Consider the following 21,996-nt stretch of genomic DNA (forward strand, 5'->3'; position numbering starts at 1 on the left):
CAACTTAATGTGGTCTTCTGGGTGAATAATTGGCCAGATGTTAAGTGTCTCCCTGATTGCATGCTGTATTATGAAGGAACGACTGTATTACGGTATTAAGCTTCCCCCATGGCTGACGCTAGGCGTCCTCATCTTTTCTATAAAAGTGGCCTTCCAACATTGTTTTTGCCTCTGCACTAACCTACTTCTGTAGAAATGATCACCTGAACATTCGCACATCACCTTTCTATGAGAGCCTTTCATATCCTGTGTAAGAGGCGACTGATAAAATGTTGCTTTGATCCTCCAACTTTTTTTAGTTCTCTGCACTGAGAGTAAATGGCAGCTTCCATTTTGATTTCTGCTTTCTTTACATGTAACTGTGCTACTGCTTCTGCTCTCATTGGGGAAATGTTCGCATGTCTGAATGGACACTGGAGCAATGCTTGGACACAACCTTACATGTTGCTTATCGAACAGCATAGACAGCCCCATAAAATAACAAATACTATCCTTCTATAGATCATGAATAGAGATTACCACAGTTGACAGAAATTATGCTCCTTTGTCTCAAACAAATAATCAAAATAAATTATTTCAAATATTTTAGTCCGTTTCCATGGCAACACAAACTCAATTAGTGCTAGCTACAAAGGCTGCATTAAGAAATATTCACACATCTGTCCTAATTAAAACAGCTAAAACTTCTGTATATTGTGGTTGGTAGATTTAGTTACTGAATGCATCTTTTTTTACTTATTGTACTTTAACATAAAAAAAACAAACATAAAATACTAAATTCAACAAGTGTTGAATTTTTGGTGCCTCATTTCACACTCATGTAACTGTCTCTGTGCCGTTGTAGCATCTACTGCAAACACAACAAACATCCAATCCAATAATCACAATAGAGACAAGGCTCTCTCCCTGGAGCTGCCGGCTTTAAACTATTTATCAGGGAGGACAACGGCCCAGAGTGGAATGCGGTGTTCTCTGTGTGTCACGTACATTAATTTAGTGACAATGATTGCTCTTTTAGAAACCACAGACATATCGGCATTTGGCACGACTGAAAGGCAATTGCACTGCAAAAGAGTGAATCGGTTAAGATAGCCTACCAGCCCCAGATTAGGGTGGCCACGCATCTGGTTTTAAGACAGACACTCAGTTTTTCAGCTCCCTGTTCTCCAGATTGCCTGGTTGAACATCCATTTGCCTTCCTTCTAGAGTGAATTGCTTTCCATCGATCAATCTAATTGTAGTCTTTCATTAGGTCACATTTATGTTAAATACCTTTTAATTGGTTTAACAGATCGCCTCGTACCTCCCAGCTAACCACAGAAACTCCACACTCTGTGAGCTAGAATGTTTGCAATGATGTAAAAACAACAAAACGAAAATGTCATATCCCTGTTTCCAATATGCCCTCCTTTTGGGGGTGTGACGTGTTCCTGTTAAGGGTTATTAAAGTTACCACCCTACACCAGTATCCCTGGGAGAGAAACAGATGAATGTTATCTGAAACTGCAAAATGAAAAACAGCTGGTTTTTCTTTCCTCCACTCAGAGGCATAAAAAAAAAAGACTAAAAAATCCTGTTTATACAGGCGAGGAAGGCAACAGGAGAGAGTCATCCAAGCGCAGCCGCACTAGTGCGTCGGTTTGGGACACACTCAACGGTTCCATTCTTTTCCATGTTTCTGTCCTTGTAAAATTGTGACACAGATGATGCTGGGGGCAACCCTGCAAGCCCAGTCCATTCTCCATTCTCACTCTTTACACATGATCCACACAAGATCAATCAAGGTGTAGCATTATGCACACACTGGGAAATACACAGCTGCATGCTTGAATGGCAAACATACGTGCTGGTGTAGGGATAACCTCACTGTGCTAATGTGGAAAAGTAAATATCTGCTGGAAATTCATCTTTAATAAGGCAGAAGCCAAATCTTTCCTGTCGTGCCATTTGCAGTGTGTTACGTTACGTTTATTCAGTTTTTGTTTGATCGTTTTTTCTAAATGACAGTTGGCCTGTTGCCGTAGGTAACCCAAATTGCGTAGGCATTACACTCTAAATTCCCATTGTATGTGTGAGATTTCTTAAATAAGCACTGCGCATAAGGTGTCAACTAACATCAACATCATTTACATTTATGGCATTTAGCTGACGCTTTTTTCCAAAGCCACTTACAGTTATGACTGAGTACAACTTGAGCAATTGAGGGTTAAAGGTCTTGCTCAGGGGCCCAACAGTGGCAACTTGGCAGTGGTGCGGCTTGAACCAGCAACCGTCCAATTACAAGTCAAGTACAAATACAGTAACTAAATAATACAAAGAAACTTTAGGCATATAAAGCAATGCATCTGTTTAAGTGAGCTTTTTTTGCATTAGAATCCATCCCCATTATATTTCAGTGAAATGCACTTTAAAATTGTCTTACACAATACTGTACACTGCCAAAGGGATTTTGCAAGTGTTTATGAACTCAGTGCAAAAGGGTCACTGCAGCTAGAGTACCCCGAGCAGGCTCACACTGAAGTCAACAAGTGGAATGGAGGAGCCCTCACTTACGCTCTCTATCTTGCATCTATTGGTGCTTGTTTTTCCTGCCGCCTTTCCAAAATCGGAATACCAGCGGTCTTTACCAAGTGCAGGACACACACCAGGAAACATCAGAGTCAGCAGAAAGCCTCAACAATCAGGTGTGGAATTCCCAGCCATTGAGCTGTATGCCCAAGGAGAGCTAGTCTACATGAGCAATGTACCACTGCTCCGAAGCACACGCAGAAGGGAGTGATTTTCACAAATGAATCTATTAAATGCAAATGTACCAGCATGAAAAGTACAACATTTTCCTTTTAGAATTGTAAACATATCAGTAATCAGTAATAGTTTTTTGACTATAGCAACACATCATCAAGTGTTAGGTGCTCTTCATTGGGTTTTGCAGTGCAATGCTCAGAAAAACACCCTTGAAGCCAAAAATGACAACTAATTGGACTTAATTTAAACTTTACTATGATCTCACAAGAATTCATTTGGAAGTTTTGGTCAGTTCCATATGAATTAAGTGTCAAAGAAATCATTGTCAGCTAAACTCACCCAAGCACTAACCTTAACCATTTCTACATATTCTATATTTTCACCATCCTTAAGCAAATGGAATACAAATTTGCAGCTGTAACATCCTGCCGGGTAAATTTCCTAATATTAATCAAATATGCATCGACATGCTGTCAATGTGACTGGGACAGACAGGGGAGAGTGTATCCTAACTGCTGATGACCAGTGACTACTGCCGGGAAAGGCTACCCTTAGTACTCAGAGTCTAATCATCCGATTGCTAGAGTTCCACTTTTCATTTAAAGAGAGATAATATGATTTTCAATACCTAGGAAAAGGTTTATGTTTTTTAGAAACATTTATGGCTGTTCTTGTTTGCCTTTCAAGGCGTAACTTCAGAAACTGTGTAAACATGAACCACTGAAATCTGCCTCGTTCATGAACACGTGGCGCGCGCAGAACAGCCGAGCACAGCGTCTACCGGCCGGCACTCTCTCCTCGGCCCCCATCGCTCTGCTAGTTCTGTCACTGTGGCACAGGACAGGGAGAAGACATCAATAGTGAGGGAACTTTGTCTCTTTCTCTGTCTAGCAGATCCCCCACGGTGTGGAGCACGGTCACTTTTATCAGACGGAGTGTTCTTCAACACCACTGCTTGTTGGATGTGAAATACTGGGTGTGTAAAAATGAACTGTCAGTGTTTTTTAGTATTTCTGCAAAAAACAAACACCCAGTGGCTTTGCACATAACTGGATTTCCAAGCAGCTCCTGGGACGTTAGTAAAGGATCACTAAAACAAAGCCTTAGTTCTGTTCAGCCTTCATTTTGGAGCTTTGATTAGAGAGGGTACCTCTGCTTTCTAATAAAAGGTCATTCAGGGGGGAAAAAAAATGGTTGTGCAACAACCAACTGTTGCGGCATGGAACAACAAAGTAACATTGTCACTTTTAAGGAAAGCCACTCAAAAATACAAAATATCACTTTTAATACATCTGTCACCACACACATTAGGCAGTCTAGTGTCTAATCCATTCACTCCCAATCTCAGGACCTGGAAAGCAACTGATGGTAATCTTGTTACGCGGTGAATTTGACCGTGTCTGAAGCCATGAAGCAACAAGCCTTGTTCCACTGACAGAGACAGCGTCTCATAAAAACTGGTGAACTGATACAGGAATAATGATTAACGCAGAGTTCGACTGCGCCTGCTAAAGTACAGCTCCAAGCACTGCTGTTATATGAGAGGATGTATAGCTAATAAACTGCACGCATCATGTGAAGGGACCAAGACTGTGGATTATCAGAACGTATGCATGGCACTTTGCCCCAGTAGAAGGTGTATGGGAAGGTGTATAATTTCTGAAGGAAACTACTTTCCTAGATTACTAGCAGGTGCCTGGGGCTGTGGGTGAGAGTCTGGTCTACTTCCAGGAACTTGTGACATCTTGTTATGTTTCTATGAAAACATGCTCTGACTTTTTCCATTTCTGGGGTGAATTGGCAGATCTTTTTAAGCAGAGTTTATTACACACTGAGAAATCATCAAGTTTAAAGGGCCAATTTGGAATTTCCTCAAATCACAACAGCTATGAGACCATGACCCTGATAATGCGATTCTCTAAACGAAAACCCGATCATTTAACATATGCTGGGAAATGGCTTCTTCCTTATCAATGATGACTGAGTACTGAGGACTGATCAGTGAGTACTGATTAGCATTGAATCAATATTAATCAGTACTCATGGTGACTATGAGGTGTGCAAACAAAAATGCTCTCTAAAAAATGCATGTACAAACCATGTAGAAAAACAATTTATTTGGACAAGTGCACAAATGCATGAAGAAAATGCTCTCTTGCAAAAAAAAAAAAAAAGTGTCACATGGTCTAACAAAAGGATCTGAAAATAGACACAAACTACACATCCCACTTGGTAGGTTGTTGTTAGATGCCTAGAGAAACTGTTACAAATGCATTCAAACCATATACTGACGAGGTTTCAGTCTCACGCATACTGGTGAAAACTGGCCACCTGGTCACATATCTTGCCCATAGGTGGAGACATTCTAGGCAGACAAATGTCCATGTCAAATTCACAATCTATTAAGACGATATTCCTGTTTGCACGTGTCTATTGTTCTTTCTTGTGCTTTACACAAAGACAGCCAAATAAATAAGCCGCCAAATAAATAATTTCCATTATTACTGTAAATTATGAACAACCTAACAACCATGAACGACCTAACCATCTAACAGGGTGAGATGCTGTGCGCTTTACCAGTCAGTCCTGTTGAACTTCATCACTTATTAAAATTGCTGCCGAGCAAATGCAAAGAATTAACGCAAGTGGCGCAAATCCCCCAGACCTCACCGCAAGACGATCCTGATTGCAAAATGTAACTGCGTAACATTTACGCATAAACAGATACAATTTCGCCGAGGTGAAGTGGTGCTTTTCCGGCTGGGGTAGCACCTGTGCGACAAAACCCCCGAGAAACACGAACACCAAGTGGGCAGCTTGGTCATCGCACGGAAGAGGAAGCGAGTTCGGGTGATAAACGAGCTCAAATACATTGAAGTTTGTATCGGAAAGCAAGAAGTTATTTTTTAAGTGGATGTTTTACAAACGGACGTGCAGGATTCCGGCTTGCCCTAACATGCGCTAGACATTTTTGAAGCGATGTGACATTAGAAGCCCGTTAGATGCTAAGGCACCAAAGTACCTTTCGCCATCGCGCATTGGAGACCGCGGCTTCATAACTCTAAAAACAAACAAACATCATTTTGAATTACGCAGTTCTCAATAGTGCAAACTTCCTTGAAGATGACCGTCGGCCCTAGGAGATCACATTTAAGCTGTGGCCCGAGATTTCTCACACTAACCTGATATGCCGCCCCCAATCACAATCACATCATACGCGTTGGCTTCCATGGTGTCGCCGTGGCTGCGGGTGAAGAGTGCGGGTCGCGTCCGTGTTACACCGACACGGGCCCGCCGGAGCCCCGCCTGCTGACAATAAAGACCCCGCACCCTGCCAATCCTCCGCAGCGTTCATTCACACGCAATCTATACGTGTATGAACGAATAATAACCCGAAACTAAAACGTGGAGCACTTTGGATTCGATGTCTTTTGAAAGCGCAATCAATACATCGGTGATGTTCTAAAAGTCGACTGGACTATTTTATCCGTATTTGGAGCATTGTGATTAGATGCAGAATGATACAACGTCTACTTGACTGTCAGTGATAATCACATTTAGTTTCGCTGTTTATTTAAATGATTTAGTTGATCATACAAACATATGCATCCATCGATATCAAACTGTCTTATTTCATGCACTCTGCTGTAATGTTCCACAGGTTGGTCTTAAATATCCGAAATACCAAATTCAAGTTCGCAAAGAGAATCTGGAGATGGAGCACGCCCTCTCGTGGACGTATCCTAAATATTTTGTGTCTATTTTAGTCCGCGGGGGCCCCAACAACCCTGTGCAATCCCTTGGGAAGCTAGTGTTTCAGGTCTATCGTCAGCTTGAAATAATTAACCTATAAGACAGTGATCTGGTATCTAAAACACTACAGCGTTTTGTACCTTTTAAATTCCATATGTGAGCCCCTGATGCAGATACATGTTTTGATTAGTTGCTAAAGTTCCTGACTGAAAATACACCAACAGTCATCACTACTACAGGCTTGTTGGTCTAAAGGTGATTCTTACCTTGGGTCCTGGGTTCAGTTCCCAAATAAGCCCACCTTGATTTGCTTTCAGGTGGTGGTAGGTCAGCGGTTAAGGTACCGTTGGTTCAAACCCCACCACTGCCAGGTTGCCCCTGAGCAAGGCCCTTAACCCTCAATTTTTCAAGTTGTACTCAGTCATAATTGTAAGTCATTTTGAACAAAAGCGTCAGCTAAATTCCTAAAATGTAAATGTAATGGACTACTTAAAAAAGCGAAATTCCACGAAACTTTATGAAAAGGTCCAAGCGAAAATGCCGGTTATATATAACCTGCCCAGATGGCGCTGTGTCTGCACACGGGCACACTAGCGCCCATACCGAACATAACGCAGATAATCCAGATCCAGAGGTGCTTTCATTCTGGCGCATTAAATTACGCTCTCTGCATGGACAGTTCCCTGCTCTCGCTAGTCCTGGGAGACGGTACATAGAGAGAAGGCCCTCACCCAGATACAGAGACAAGAATAGCACTGTCCCCGTGGGCCCTTCTGGGCTCTGTTGACATATCTGTACTGAGGTGTCTGGTTCAACCTTTTCCACACTTGCCAGTGGTAAATATCTGAGAGTACATACGCACAATATCAGAACCATAAACCAACAACAATAATGGTGAAATACTTATACTTCAGACCTAGATCCAGGTGTTTGGACGTCGATTGTGTTGGGCATGTTCTAGTCCATCCAGTAGAGGGGGCTGTTTCATTATCTATACGTTTGAAGCTATTTCACAAGCACTCAAACAATCCTACCCCCCCCCCCCCGTTATAAAACAAATGTTATGTTTTAGAACATTTATACATGTTATAAAAATAACATGTAACATTACATGTTATTTTTAAAAAGTAACACTTTTAAATGACATATAAAGAACGTCAGGGAGATGATAGCAGCCATGAACAAAATCCATAATTCAAAAGCAGCCCATTTCTGCTTTGATCTCAGTAATAAAAACGGCAGCTAATATTAGCTCGAGTTTAATAAAGTGAAAAGCCAGGAGACATGTTCCCCTCTTCATACACATTAGGAGCTCAGCCTATTATCTCACGGAGGATCTAAAGGATATTGCGGTCAGTGGCAGACGCCGTGGCTTCGTCAGCCTTATTCAGGCCTGTTTCTTGGCCCAGAGCTCTCCCTCATGTATTTACCTCATGTATTTCAGACTTAGCAGAACTGGCCTTAGTGCATTTGGTAATGACAGTTTTGGAACACGGAAATGGGAATAGGCCGCTTGGAACTTTATAGGCATAGTCCAAAGGTTAACAGCGATCTCCAGATGCTATATTCGATTTGGTGTGCTAATCATTTCTATCTGTATTATCACTTAGTTTGGCACGGTATAAAGACGTCCCTGCCCTGGCTCAGGGGAACTACTAGAACGAGGAACAATGAGCCACAACACGGAAACAAACTGATTACATATATCAAAGAAGAAAATTCAGACGGGTCATAAAGTGACACAGAACCCAAATAAGAGGCATCATCTGGGTGTCTGTCATGCTGTCAAATTATCCATAAAGTTAATAATAGGTCGACTCAATCACGTCGTATCAAAAGACTAGCATCTCCGTAAGTAGACAGCTAGCACAAGGCATACAGTGAGTCTGTAGAAACAAAAGGAAACCATTTATTAGTTTCATATGTGGAGCTGTCACTATTGTTATTGATTACAAATGTGTCCAGCAAACAAACTGTGCAATATCTCAAGGGGTACAGTTTCAACAAAGCAGGACAAAGCATTTCATAGAAGGCTGTATATCATCTGTTAGCAGAGACCGGTGGAATGCGGCTCTCTTGAAGCAGCGCACCGCATTTGTCTGGTTTTAAAGACGCATGACGATCTTTTAATTTGACAACTTACTTCTCCTCTCTGTACTGTAGACATCGTCCTTGACCAGATTCATACAAAGTGGTTATATTTCACTGACTTCAGAGTGCTTGAGCTGTAATTATAACATATTTTGCTTTGCACATCAACACCATATGGCTCACCTGGCACTCACACTGAAAGCAAACATCTCAACAAAAGCTAACGGAAGAGTGCTATGCAGTTATAAGCAATCACGTGACAAACGCGACTTTACACAAATTACTCAGAACTAACAGAGCCCGAAAGGGCCGGACCCTTCTTGAAGTCTGAACATGTGTCACGAAGCTGCCGCAACAAGACGGGCGTCTCTCCTTCAGCTGCAGCGCCCGCCGCTCTGTTCAGCAGCTGCGGCAGAGACAATTCCCCGGCACTGCTCCAGCCTGCCATTCCCAAGAGTTCTCCCGCTTTTTTGGGGAACGTCTCCGGCCCACAACGGACACGATATCTTCGTTCTCTCATAACTGCAACATCACTGCCGGCATGTGTCATTTTTCCTCATTCTGCGATCAAAGCGATGGAATGCATTAGGAATGATTCAGCTGGCAAACACATTTAGGCCCAGGTGCCGGTAATGAACTGCGAAATCGTGTTGCTAATACGGACAGCAATGAAATACACAAAACACGGAACCGTTTGAAACCCGGGCCAGTCCCTCCTCGGCGAGCGCCATCAGTTGCATTCCTCGCAGCTGCACGCGAGGATGTAGCGGTAGGTGGCTGTTATCCGCAGGCCGCCCGAGCACCGCAGACGGACCGCCTTCAGTTTGGATGTGTGCGGGCGGCAGCAGAAGCACGTGCTCTTGAACGGCTGTTTGAGGACGGAGCTGAAGGAGACGAGGGGGTCGGAGCGGGACGTGTGGCTGCAGTGACCCTCGCAGCGTGCCAGCAAGACCATCTGTGGAGCAGAGGGCAGCAGGGAATCACACACCCCATTAACCCGGCAGTGCTAGCAGTTACACGCCCACGTGGGTGGTACAGAGGGCACCTTGGTTTATGTCTGCAGGCTCACACGTATATGCGCACACGCACCACGAACACTGAAAGTATAAAGATGTTGGTTTTCAAAGTGGATCGGTTTTCCGTATGTGCTGTGACGTCTTGAAGCGGGATTGAGACTGGAAGGCAACAGCATCAGGCAGAGGGTTAATGAGTCTGCTTAAAGTCTGCACTGAAGTCAGGATGGAGACAGGGTGAACTGTGCATGGTGCCTCTCCTGAGCCTCAGGACAGGGCTGAGATAAGCCGCTACAGAGGGTACACAGCTGTGAACAAAGAATGGGTCTGTGCTCCACACACGACCTTGCACCTGCGCTGAGAATTGGGGGGTGGACGATCGCTTCCAGGCTATAGCAGCCCCTGCCTTACACACATACTCACCACTCACAGACACACACATGCCCATCAGATTCACCACAGGTGCCATTTGTTTTTGACATTGATTTGTGGTTGACCGTGTAAAAATAGTAGAATTGCAAAGGTTATATACTCATCATGAGACCTGGTTTACAAGAATGACTCACCTGGGCTGTTATGAGGCACGGGGCTGGCACTGATAACAATCAAACCACCCACAGTAGCCTTTGAAAGCCTGTCCTTCTTGACAATTTTCCCATAATTAAAGGTTAACGAGTGACATCACAAGCCTGGCTGGACAGTTCCCATCGATGTTTCTCACAGATTGATAGACGCCAACATGACTCACTAGGCCTGTACACTGATTCTGGATAAAAGGTGTCCTATGCCAGCCCACAAGCCACACATTCCTGCCACGCTCCAGAAATGCAGTCCTGTGTCAGCTGTCCAGTGTCAGCCGAGTGTCACCCCCACTGTCAGGGACAACAGAAGGCTGGAAGACACAGACCTCTGGTAGAGGGATGGGAGAAGTAAGAGCCCACATCCATTTCCAATATGATTACTTCTAAAATGAGGACAGCTGATAATTGGCTTTAAAACTTGAGCTTTGAAAGTAGTTGCATTAAAGTTTTAGCCTCAGTATTATTTAGAACTATTATAGGTTAACTAGATTAAATTTAGGTTACATCTCCTTCCCTGGGAAAGTTTTTCTGCTCAGCAAAAAAGTATGCAAACCTAATTCACAAAACATTTGGTAGATACATGCCACGTGCAAGCCATCGTAGCATGTTGATAGGAATGAAATTTTAAAAAAGGATGAAATAAAAAACATGTCTGCTGTATGCTATGAACAAAAAAAAAAAAAAAAAAACTAAGCACCAGGAAAATGTGGTTGTCACAATTTTATCTCAAAACTTTTATCTCAAAAGTGGTGTTTTTCTCATAACATACAACAAGAAAGACAAACTAGCAATATAAACACACAAGTCCACATTCCTGCAGGCAAGAGATTTACTTATAGTGGCTAAGTGGTGTGTTACTGCATCTGAGACTGTAGCTGACAGGTACAGGTACTGTGGGAGGTGGTGTGGATCTGACAGGTACAGGTATTGTGGGAGGTGGTGTTGAATTGACAGGTACAGGTATTGTGGGAGGTGGTGTGGATCTGACAGGTACAGGTATTGTGGGAGGTGGTGTCAAGCTGACAGGTACAGGTATTGTGGAAGGTGGTGTGGATCTGAGAGGTACAGGTATTGTGGGAGGTGGTGTGGAGCTGACAGGTACAGATACTGTGGGAGGTGGTGTGGAGCTGACTGGTATGGGTACTGTGGGAGGTGGTGTGGAGCTGACAGGTACAGATACTGTGGGAGGTGGTGTGGAGCTGACAGGTACAGATACTGTGGGAGGTGGTGTGGAGCTGACAGGTACAGATACTGTGGGAGGTGGTGTGGAGCTGACAGGTACAGATACTGTGGGAGGTGGTGTGGAGCTGACTGGTACGGCTACTGTGGGAGGTGGTGTGGAGCTGACAGGTACAGATACTGTGGGAGGTGGTGTGGAGCTGACAGGTACAGATACTGTGGGAGGTGGTGTGGAGCTGACAGGTACAGATACTGTGGGAGGTGGTGTGGAGCTGACTGGTACGGGTACTGTGGGAGGTGGTGTGGAGCTGACAGGTACAGATACTGTGGGAGGTGGTGTGGAGCTGACAGGTACAGATACTGTGGGAGGTGGTGTGGAGCTGACAGGTACAGATACTGTGGGAGGTGGTGTGGATCTGACAGGTACAGATACTGTGGGAGGTGGTGTGGAGCTGACTGGTACGGGTACTGTGGGAGGTGGTGTGGAGCTGACAGGTATGGGTTGACAGGTTGTCACCTGGTCACGCAAGTGGCTGCCTCTGTATTAATAGCAAAGGGGTTGCGTAGGTTGATCTTAGTCAGCACAGCTGAAATTTGTATGCAGGCCACAGCCGTCCCCATAGCTGATGCGGTGCGTAATACGCTGCTTTAGAGCTGTGACACAGCCAGGCTTGAGCTGCCGTCTGCCCTGCTATAGGACACCAGAGCTGGGACTCTGACTGTCCAGCCCTAGGCCTTTTGTGGGCTTGGAAATGGCTGAGACTTGGGTCTGAGTTCTTGATATGGACTGTTCTGGACATAAACTTGCCCTTCATTTATGGTTCCCAGAAACCGTTTTGAGCCTAAGCACAAGCCAAAAGTGATTAGGCTCCAAAGGTGTTTATACCGGTAACTGAAACAATTACCTTCAGCAAGAACTTCAGATATTCCCATGGAGCAGTTGTCCTGTTTAGACGCCCAGCTGGGTTATAGACAGGTGGAGTATGTGAGTCCTCTATAACCCAGCATGTCTACCTGTCCTTAACGTGTTGCAAACCACTTTCTGCCTAGAGCTCTTTGTCTGATCAGTGAAACGGGTCTAGCAGCAAGGCAGTACGTAATTCCCAAGGAATGGAATGGAACACTTTAGTGATATTACAGACTCCTGTCAGCGCACCATCAGTTTATAGGAGGCCCAAAAAAATTCTGCCTTTGTGAATCCCCTCTGTCTGATGACGGGTCGCAGCTGGGCTCATGAGAGCGTGGGGTCTTGGACCAACGGCACGCAGTTGAGGCTGTATAACCTGAGACTGTCCCTCCTGGGATCCAGGGAGTACCAGAGCTGCACAGGCCGCCTTGGCGGTCCAGCTCCCCCCAGTCAGTCTGGGGGAGTAAAACTGGTGGGATGACACAAGGAATGATTTAGTCAGTTCTATGCAGGGCTTTGGAGGCATGCCACAGATCTTTTACACACCCTGTGGGGGCTTTGTGGGCCTCACAGGCTGCCCGGACAAGTGCTCTCCACCAAGGTGTCAAAGCAACCAGGGTAATTCATGAAAAAAGAGCAGCACAGCACACTAAGTGTACTATCTAATCCAATAAATAAACAGACTTTATTTATTAGTCGGAAATTCTTATTAGAAGTACATTCCTATGGATGACAATAAGACCTTTCTTGACTATGAGACCTTTCCATGTGTCTGGAGACCCTCTGTGTTTCCTTGACCTTCTTGTTAGCAAGAATAGCGTAGGCGAGAAGGGTGTATTGCCTTACAGCAGGGTCTTACCTGGGGGGAACATTAACTGGAACTCAATAAACAGTGGAAGAGCTGTAGGAAAACCTGTTCCTGATCAGACTCTGCCTGTCATCTCACAGGCAAAATACCCCAGTGTGAGAGACCCCAGGGTCACCCACACACAAATGAGCATCAGAGCATGTCACAGACAAATGGAACTGATCAGAATGGTCCTGCTTATCACCCTTTCCCCACGGACACTTCTAAAAGGGTCATGAATGCACTCACATTCACACCAATAAGGAGCAGGTGTTAAGCCAAGTGGCTTGTACCTTGGAAGTGCACTTGTAGATGGGGTGTGTGATGGTCTCGACAAAATGGTGCCTCATGCACCTGCCAGGGGCAGCGTCAGCCAGGTAGCTGCCATCAGCCTTGCAGGCCACCTCGTGCAGGACGTCCAGCAGAGGACACGCGAGGAGCAGGAGGACGATGCCCGGAAGCCGCGGCCACCCCGTGCTCCTCATTCTGGCCCTCCCGGCTCGGACGCGGTGGCGAGGGAACTTCCCAGCAGGAGAACAGAGAGGGATGGAGCCACCCCGCCTACAGAGGAAAACACGCAGCTCTCTGCCAAGGTGCTGGTGCCACACTCGTGAACTTGTGTGTGTGGTGGGTTTGCTCCTCGAGTGTTTCCATCTCCTTCAGCTCTTTAGGTGTTCCTTTCTGGTGACAAGGAATGAAACAGGGTTAGTGCAAGGGTGAGTTACAAAAAAGCCCTTCCCCAGCTGCCCAGCTGGGAACATATGTTATCTTTTGTCAGTTAGGCCCAGCTAATGGTATGGAGCCCTGAGGCTCTTCCAGGAGCTAAGCAAGGCAGGTGAGAGAAGGCACAGGCCAAGCGAGAGAGACAGTCTTTGTGTTTGGGAGTCTGCTGACAACGGATGAACCGGGATGAGAGTCCTGCTTCTCAAGCCAGGAACAACAGGGATGCGCTGTATTTTGGCAGCCCACTCTTCTATTATTCCAAGAGTTCAAATACCAACAAAACATATTCCTGAGCATTCATCACAGAAAGGAGAGACATAGTGCAGTAATGAACAGCCTACAGCAAATAATTTCCCCAGAAATACATTTTTCTATTTCCATTTGAAGAAAGAGGCAGTAATTCTCAGAACATGATCACAAGTTAAATGCCAGCCACACACGCATATATATAAGTTGTGGGTAACAGCCCCTTAGACTCACCTTCAAGCTCTTTCATAGAGAGGAAATAATCCTTCATTAAAATAATACACTGCACTTTGTCAAACTTTTTCCAAGACAATTTCCTTCGCTGCAGACTAAGAGTTTTGTCAAGGCCCTGATTTGTTCTGAAATCCCAAACACATCGAGTTAATTTAAAAAGACCCAATTGTGTTATTATTTCTGGGGGGAATAATTTAACTTTAACATTCCTAGTGTGAGAAATGTAAGTATCAATTTATCTGTTAAAATAAATACTCTTTGAAATGTTTAACTGCTCCAATGAGCTTGTGCTGCAGGTTTTCCACAGGCAGACATCGCAGTCCGCTCTTAACCGGGATGCCACACATAGAGGACTCTCTCTGTTCATACGTTTTTAATATCAACATATCAGACATGCTGGACAGGATCACTCAGAGGCTGCCTTGCTCCGGGGCCCTGCCTCCTGGGCCCTGCCCCGTGACCACACCAGCCTGGCCCAGCAAGGTGGCGGAGACATCCCTGTTTACAAAGTGACTACAGATCCAGTAGAGTTCATTAAAGTGTGCTAATGAGCTCACAGAACAGGCATGCAGAAGCAGCCTGGTCAGCAATCTCTGGAGACTTCCAGTGCTCCAGGGTCGGAGAGTTGCCGGGGATGGGGGTGACCGATCCCCCCACGCACACCCAGCCCCCTGTGGGGAGCCCCTCCAGGCCAGGGAGGGAGTGAGGTGAGGCACCGCTGCAGCCTGCACACCTGCTGAGCGCCACAGATTTATAGAGCCCAGTGTGTCTACAAACAGCAGCTGGAACTTCCCATTTCCTCCATCTGAGACAACACCACGCACTGCCTCTGTCCGTATGCCCCCTCTGTCCCACCCTGGATGGCTATTTCCCCCTCTGGGTTTTGTTTACCTTTGGAGTGTGTGTATGTAGTGAGTGTGAACCTAACTGTAAATATCAGAAGGGGATCGCCTCTTCATTTGCACGACCCGCGTTGCTCAATTTCGCTTTGGCAGCAGTGCTGGCTGTTTTTGTCGTGCTGCACTGAAACGTTTCCTTTGATTAGCCCTCACATTTGAACTGTAGCCAAAACCAAAAGCTCTGTGAATAAATGCATTCATTTCATCACATATTACTGGAGCCGAGAGGTACTGATGGAACTAATGAAAAACCTAACCCAAATATTTTTCACATTTGACCAGGCTAATAGCCTCATTGGCAGCACATTTCACTGTGAAAACTGATCAGTGAGGTCTACAGTATCAAGTTAAACTTCGATCAAAAATCCCAGAGTCCATTATTTTTAATGTGCTGAGAATATTTATTTATTTATTTATTTTACACCCTGAGCCTGGTGGACCACCCTTTCACTGCAAAACATGTGCTAGTGATTGTCCTAACCTAACCAACATGTTTTTTTTTCCCACAGGATGAAAAGTGTTAAACATTCAAAAAAAATAAATAAATACATTTTAAAAATAAGGCACAAGCCAAAGGTGCATGAGACACACCAGAGCTGTTGTGTGGCATTCCCCAGGGCTAAGTGACCCTCAGAGACCCCCTGCGCGCACACACACACACACACACACACACACACACACACACTCACTCACAAACCCTCTGACCCTCAGTCCCTCCTCCTCCCGGGAGCCGTGTCCACAGCGGATGGCGGGGAGTGCAGCCCCGGTCTGAAGCGTTCAGACATGGACCTATGAAAGCACAGCATGGGACTTTTTGATGAAGGTGTTTGAAGGCTGGCGTGGGGCCTCACCGCCTGTACCATTTAGAACTGTGAAATTCCTGACATTCGCAAGTTGCCATGGTTATGGGGCTGTGTAGCGTAATCCTCACCCTCCGTCGCACCATTAAAAACTATAGACCATCTCAATTGGGGAATTAAAAAAAAGTGTTTTCTGAGCTCAGCTAAGCCTGGGCATTGTCACAGGTGATGCGATGGTTGTACACACGCACACACACACACATACACACACACTCAAGCATACACACTCAAGCATGCTTTGATGGATCTCAGGTAGCCTCTTGATATGAGAGTATGAGGAAGTGTCTGGCTCTCATCGCAACACTCCTTCCTACATAAGCTAAAGCACAGACTGTCATTTTTGAGGATGATTTTCAGACTGAAATATGCCTCAGGGTATGAAAGAGGCTGGAAAACAGAAATAATGGAATCCACATTATTACCCATCATCTCCACAGCACAGCTTTAGAGAAACCATTTATTTTAGTGCAGAACAGATTTTCCAGGTAATCCAGAACAATCCAGAAAGTCTTTACTTGCCATGTAGGTGCATCATGTAGGTGCATCATTTAGCCATAATCCTAACTATAATCCTAGCCAAACCTATTTTTGATCGCACAGTGTTTGCTGGTCAGACTAGAACAGCTATACCTGCAACTGCGGTTGATTTTTGTGACTGAAATATCAGTTACCTTGGAACAGTTGCTATGAGGGTTGGGGCTATGGGTCTATGGTTGCTGGCCCTCTGTCATACCTACCATCTCACGACTGCTGTTGTATTACGTCATTGTTTAGAGCTTGTTTAGTGCCCCATTGTTTCACCAGCTTTTAATAAACCAAAGGGCAGATTCCAACAGGGGGCCAAAAAGCTCCATCGGCCCCTCCCCCCCTCCATGGACCCATGTGCAGCTGAGCGGCATGGCAGGCCAGAGCAGGGGCACTGCCAGCCTGCTTTGATGCCACCAGCCCACAGCCCCCTTACGCCACATCTAAGCCCCACACTAAATATATCCCCTGCGATAAAGATAAGGCAAACAGTGTGGATTCAGGCGCAGTCTGGAGCCAATGACAGCAGACCTCGTGAGCTCATGCTAAGCTAATGTTAGCTTTACAGTTTAGGGTTCTTAGAAAAGGGTATGTGTGATTGGGACAATGAGGTACCAGTGAAAATCTTGGGTACACTGGAGTCTCCCAAGGCACATGTTCAGCAAATTAGGGATCTTGTCATGATGCCATATTAACCTTCCCCCTCTAATTCCACTTGTCCTTTGATTGTGTGTGTGTGTGTGTGTGTGTGAGTATGTATATATACATATAGAGGAAACATACAATAAACTGATTCACACACACACACACACAAACACACACACATACGCACACACACACACACACACACACACACACACACACACACACACACACACACACACACACACACGCACACATACACCACCAGACCAGTGGTGGGCTTTGTCTCAAATTGCGTGAGGAAAAGCATAAACAATCCAAGGATTATTTCTCATCAGGTATGACGGGCTGGCATGACCCAGCCTGTAGGGCAGCGGGTTTAGTGAGGGCTTAAGCTCTTAGCAGCCCATCCTGCGTCTATGCACAGCCCACGGAGCAACTCCGCAGCCCGCCGTAAAACACCACGCACCTCTCGACAGGGGCGCACGCTAGGAGCTCTCCTTGGGCTCGCCGCCTTCAGCCTGCTCCCTGTGCTAATGACTTTGGCTCGGCGCAAGCCTGCTGCCTCCCGACTCCTCACATCAAAGAGCCTGCCACACATCGCGGGCAATGCTGCATGATCAAAACCACGGAGAAATCTTTTTTTTTTTTTTTTTTTTAATGACAGACATTATACTTTAGAGGCTGTATTGCAGTAACAGTATTTCAAAGTTCCTTGGGTAATTAAAAAAATATGTCACACAACACATTCAAAACTGGGTTTTGGGTTTTTTTTTGTATTTGTCAGCATATAAACATGTGACCTGCTGGATAGAGGCAGCAATAAGAAGACTAAAGACTAGCAGTTTACAGTGATTAACCTGGAAGCTCAAGCAGGGGCTCCCTGGAGCTCTGGGACACCTTTAGATCCGTAGTGATCTTACCTTCTGCCAAGCTCCTCTTAATCCGCCATATCCAAACCAGCTACACCTCCCTGGACCGGACTGGAATAGCTTCAGCAACAATTGCTCTCTTACCCGCTTCCCTCTCCCTATCACGCACGCTGATTGTGTGTGAGCTCCCTCTCTCTCTCTCTCTCTCGCTCTCTCTCTCCCTCCCTCCCTCTCTCTCTCTCTCTCTCTCTCTCTCTCTCTCTCTCTCACCCTCCCTCTCTCCACTCCCCCTTCCCTCTTCTGACATTCACACCCCTGGTTTTTATAGAAGAATCTGGGAAAAAAAAAAGGAAGGGACAGATGATGCACGTCTCAGGATGACCGTGGAACGTGACGCAGCACTCGTATATCACCCCCTGGACGCACACATGCACTCGCGCGCGCACACACACACCCTCCAGCTGACAAACCGACACACTCTCGCAAAACAAATGGGGATTCCAGCCACGGAACGGCTGTAGAATCAGAGAGCTGAGCTCGAGGCCGTCTCCATTTTATGAGCTCTGGGTTATAAAACTGTTAGCAGAATGAGTTTATTTAAAAACAACTACTCCCAGGACCACATAACCGGGCCCTGCAAGCCGCAGGGTCGCGGCTGCCTATGGGAGGTGCTTCTCAGCCTGAAGTTAGCTCAGGCTCTGCGCACACTCACACGTTAGGGTAGTGTTGGTGTATTGTTTTTATTTTAGCTCTCAGACACAACCTGCTTTTGAGAGGACTTTTTTTTTTGTCTACACGTTTATCATGTTTTCCATCCAAATAATTCTAGCAATTTAAAATGGCAGTAGTTGGAGGGAAGGAGGACATATTAAATTACAACAAATATTGGCACCAGAGTGGAGTGAGTAATCTTCAAATTGAGGTGTGGACTCAATCCAAGAACCAAAAATATTCAAGACAAAAATGTTTGATAATCTGATTCTTCCCACTTTTTGTTTTTCTGCAGTTTTCTGTAATCTGAGGAAGAAACCTGAACTATAAACAAAATATATATTTCATAATTAACCATACCATTTTGTACCCCAAAACTCCACAAAAGAATACCGTCAGGCAGAACAAACTTAATTACTGTTCATGAAGTGGTTAAAATCCTTGAAATCTCAGGCGGAAATTTGGGGTGAGCTGGCTTAACTAAGTAGGACTTAGGGGTCAAAAGTTTACAAAACACAATTATCTGTACTTCTTTGGACCTCACATCCAGTTCACACCTTCTATCTTCTAACGCTCTGACAGGATGAGTTACAGTCAGCAGTACAAAGACATTACTGACACCCTCCATTCAGACCATGTTTGGCCAGGCCACATGTCAGCATAAACTCTACCGACATGGCGCTTTGTGAGACTGACCCATTAAATCAGTAATATAATTCACAAAACATTCAAGAACAACCACAAAAATAAGACTGGTCCTCTGCTGGTGTCCAGACACTGCCTTTATGGGCAGCAGTTAAACGCTGGGGTTGGCATAACATTTTAGCAGCTTCTCACTCACTCAGCAGGAGATGTAGAAGAGACTGCTGCGATTTCCTGTTAATGCTGACTTTCTTCAGTAAAATCTCCCTCATGTTCTCCCTGCAGATTCTTTAGAAATTCTTGGGTGTGTGAGTCAGGTGTCCTTACAGCCATGCTGCGTCTTCGTATGGTGCAACGTTTTGAGTGCAAGCTTTACCATTTACATCCAGGATTTAGTGCCCCGAATGTTCGGCTACTTCTTTTCCGTACAGCATATTTATTATAAATACAGAATCTGTAAACTATTTCCTGCAAACGATCTGCCAAGGCTGATGTTGTAGAAAACTGTCAGCAAGCAAAATGTATTCGCCTGCCTAGTACCAAAATCGCACAAACGGCGATACAGTAAAGCGAGATGCAGCGAGCGACAGAGAGGGAGACAGGAAGAGAGAGGGAGAGAGGGATTGAGAAAGAGAGAGAGAGAAAGAGAGAGAGAGCACAGTCGAGGCTGTATCAGGTTAGGTCATGTGGCTAATAATGTCAGGGCCTGAGAGTGTTTCGCCATACATCTTAGACTCAGAACCCTCACTTTGCCTTTGATGAGGGAGTCAAGCCCAGCTGCAGCCGTTCCTTCTATCAGCTGAAGGCAGCTTTCATCTTCCCCATCCGCCACAACAGAAGGAAGGCCCTTGAGGGTTTGGTCAGCCAGGCTATGCAACCACAGGCCAAATTGAGACCGATAGGCTCAAGACACAGTCAATCTTCATTTGGGAGATCATTTTCACGAGTCACTTTCAAACTACACACACACACACAAAACCGAAAGAAAAAAAAAAGAAAAACGAAAGGTCTCATCATTTTGGCTGATTTATGTGTGAAGAGTGAATGCAGGAAAACTGACCTCCACTGGACCCCCGGCCTGCAAGAAAGTAGTCCCACTGCTCTAATTTACAGCCAGCGTAGAATAACGTTTCTTCATTTTACCACCTAAAATAATGTTCAGGTTGCATGTTGCCAAAGACCTTGATTACTGTACCAGGTATGGACAGAGAGGGAGCCAGGGAACGCATGTCCTAGTAGAAGGGCTCACAGCATTTTTGGAAGGGAACTGGTTCACATGTGAAGAAAGGGCATGCACGCAGGCCCCGTGAAAGACCGGCAGAGTCGACTCAATTATACCAGCCCAGTGCGAGGAGCAGCAGGACTGTGTCAGGCATGGGGGAGGGGTCTTGGGGAGAATGTAACCGTTTCCTGATGTGCGTCTGAGGCCTTGGGCCTAGACAGGCTTCATTCAGTCGTGTGCTCGTGCGGTTCCCTGAAAACAGAACGGCACCTCATCCACCTCCAGAGTGTCTCTCTGTTCCAGGTCAAGATGAAAGAGAGAGAGAGGAAATCCCAAAGGATGACCTCAATTGCTTTTCTAGGACCACTCGACTATTTGGAGCATGTTTAATTAAAGGGCCTTTTCAATAAAATGAACACTTGTATTATACTCCCAATACATGGGAAGTCCTGAAATTATTGGTTCTTGGTTGGCAAAAGCAAATTGCAGCTATCTATGACATAAGATAAGATCAAATCATTTACAGGTTATAAAACCTTAAAATACAAAAACGCTATGAAAAACGTTTGAGACGTTTGAGTTTTTAAATAGGCACATTATTTCCTCAATAATATTCACTTAGATATAATCAGGTATATCAGTTATCCTAAGAGACAAAAATGCCAAAACAGAAGACACATCTTGAAATAATTCATTTTTTTATTACCTGGAACAATATGTACAAGTTGTAGGACTGTGATATGGAAAATAGTCTAATAGCTGTTTTTTATTGTTCAGCCAGTACTAGAGCTTCATAGCTTGGCATGTTTTGTGAGCTTGTAAGGATGTTCACCTATCACCTATGCACCAGCAATATGTCCCTATGATAGGCATATGAGTTCACACACACTGTTATCTTTTGCTGTGTGGAAACTTTGTAGAAAGGGTCTGGAGATTGAGCAAAACGACAATTAAACAAGAACCAGGTGGCATTAAAACACACTGCAAAGCCCAGTCACACCAATTATCCCACCTAAAATGAGACAGTTCAGATCACACAAACGAAACCACTCAGATTCCTCTCCAGTAATGCAATAAACATATGGCAACTCGGAGCTTAAATACATATTGTCAATGTGTATTTACTCAAAGAAGTTAAAGAACACCTGTTATGGAGTAAACATACAGTCTCAGTTCCAGGTGGTTATTTAACCATTTTAAATTGCTGTAGACACAAATGGAGTATGCTTGAATGGTAACGAGTTGATGTGATGCTCATCTGATACTTGTTTACCATGTCCCTACTCTCCCATAAAGGGCCAAAT

At 45.0% G+C, this 21,996-nt stretch overlaps 2 protein-coding genes across 6 annotated transcripts in view; both read right to left on the bottom strand.

Moving 5' to 3' along the window:
• The window catches only part of mao (monoamine oxidase), a 30,149-nt gene extending 22,654 nt beyond the window's left edge, over positions 1-7,495 (bottom strand). Inside the window, exon 1 of one of the 3 annotated variants that reach the window (XM_081720819.1) lies at positions 6,765-7,495. Coding sequence is in view for 2 of the 3 variants with exons in the window: in XM_027005250.3 (XP_026861051.2) it covers positions 5,928-5,976 (49 nt within the window). In the remaining variant the exon portion in view is untranslated. Of the gene's footprint in view, positions 1-5,767; positions 5,892-5,927; positions 6,250-6,764 lie in introns of those variants that run through there. The other 2 variants (XM_027005250.3, XM_081720818.1) reach the window with 2 other exon arrangements.
• An 888-nt stretch (positions 7,496-8,383) lies between these two features.
• Positions 8,384-18,339, bottom strand: ndp (norrin cystine knot growth factor NDP). Of its 3 annotated transcripts, none has more exons than XM_081720890.1 (4): positions 18,169-18,339; positions 15,248-15,399; positions 13,410-13,797; positions 8,384-9,544 (listed from the first exon to the last, which is right to left on the bottom strand). In XM_081720890.1, exons 3-4 carry the CDS (start codon positions 13,599-13,601, stop codon positions 9,320-9,322), a joined length of 417 nt encoding a protein of 138 aa, XP_081577016.1. In that variant the 5' UTR covers positions 13,602-13,797; positions 15,248-15,399; positions 18,169-18,339; the 3' UTR covers positions 8,384-9,319. The 3 variants fall into 3 exon arrangements, with proteins under 3 accessions (XP_081577016.1, XP_081577017.1, XP_026860945.1); XM_081720891.1 differs by lacking the exon at positions 15,248-15,399 and adding an exon at positions 17,715-17,835; XM_027005144.3 differs by lacking the exon at positions 15,248-15,399.
• Positions 18,340-21,996: the final 3,657 nt, after the last annotated feature.

Source organism: Electrophorus electricus, chromosome 9 (genome assembly GCF_041902795.1).
Source record: "Electrophorus electricus isolate QZ-2024a chromosome 9, ASM4190279v1, whole genome shotgun sequence".
Lineage (NCBI taxonomy): Eukaryota > Metazoa > Chordata > Actinopteri > Gymnotiformes > Gymnotidae > Electrophorus > Electrophorus electricus.

What these genes read in the sequence shown, in the direction of transcription:
- ndp (XM_027005144.3), bottom strand. Translation starts at nt 13,601, where the DNA reads ATGAGGAGCACGGGGTGGCCGCGGCTTCCGGGCATCGTCCTCCTGCTC. An exon ending in TCTACAAGTGCACTTCCAAG is followed by an intron (nt 9,545 to 13,409) that starts GTACAAGCCACT and finishes TCTGCTCCACAG; the next exon opens with ATGGTCTTGCTGGCACGCTG.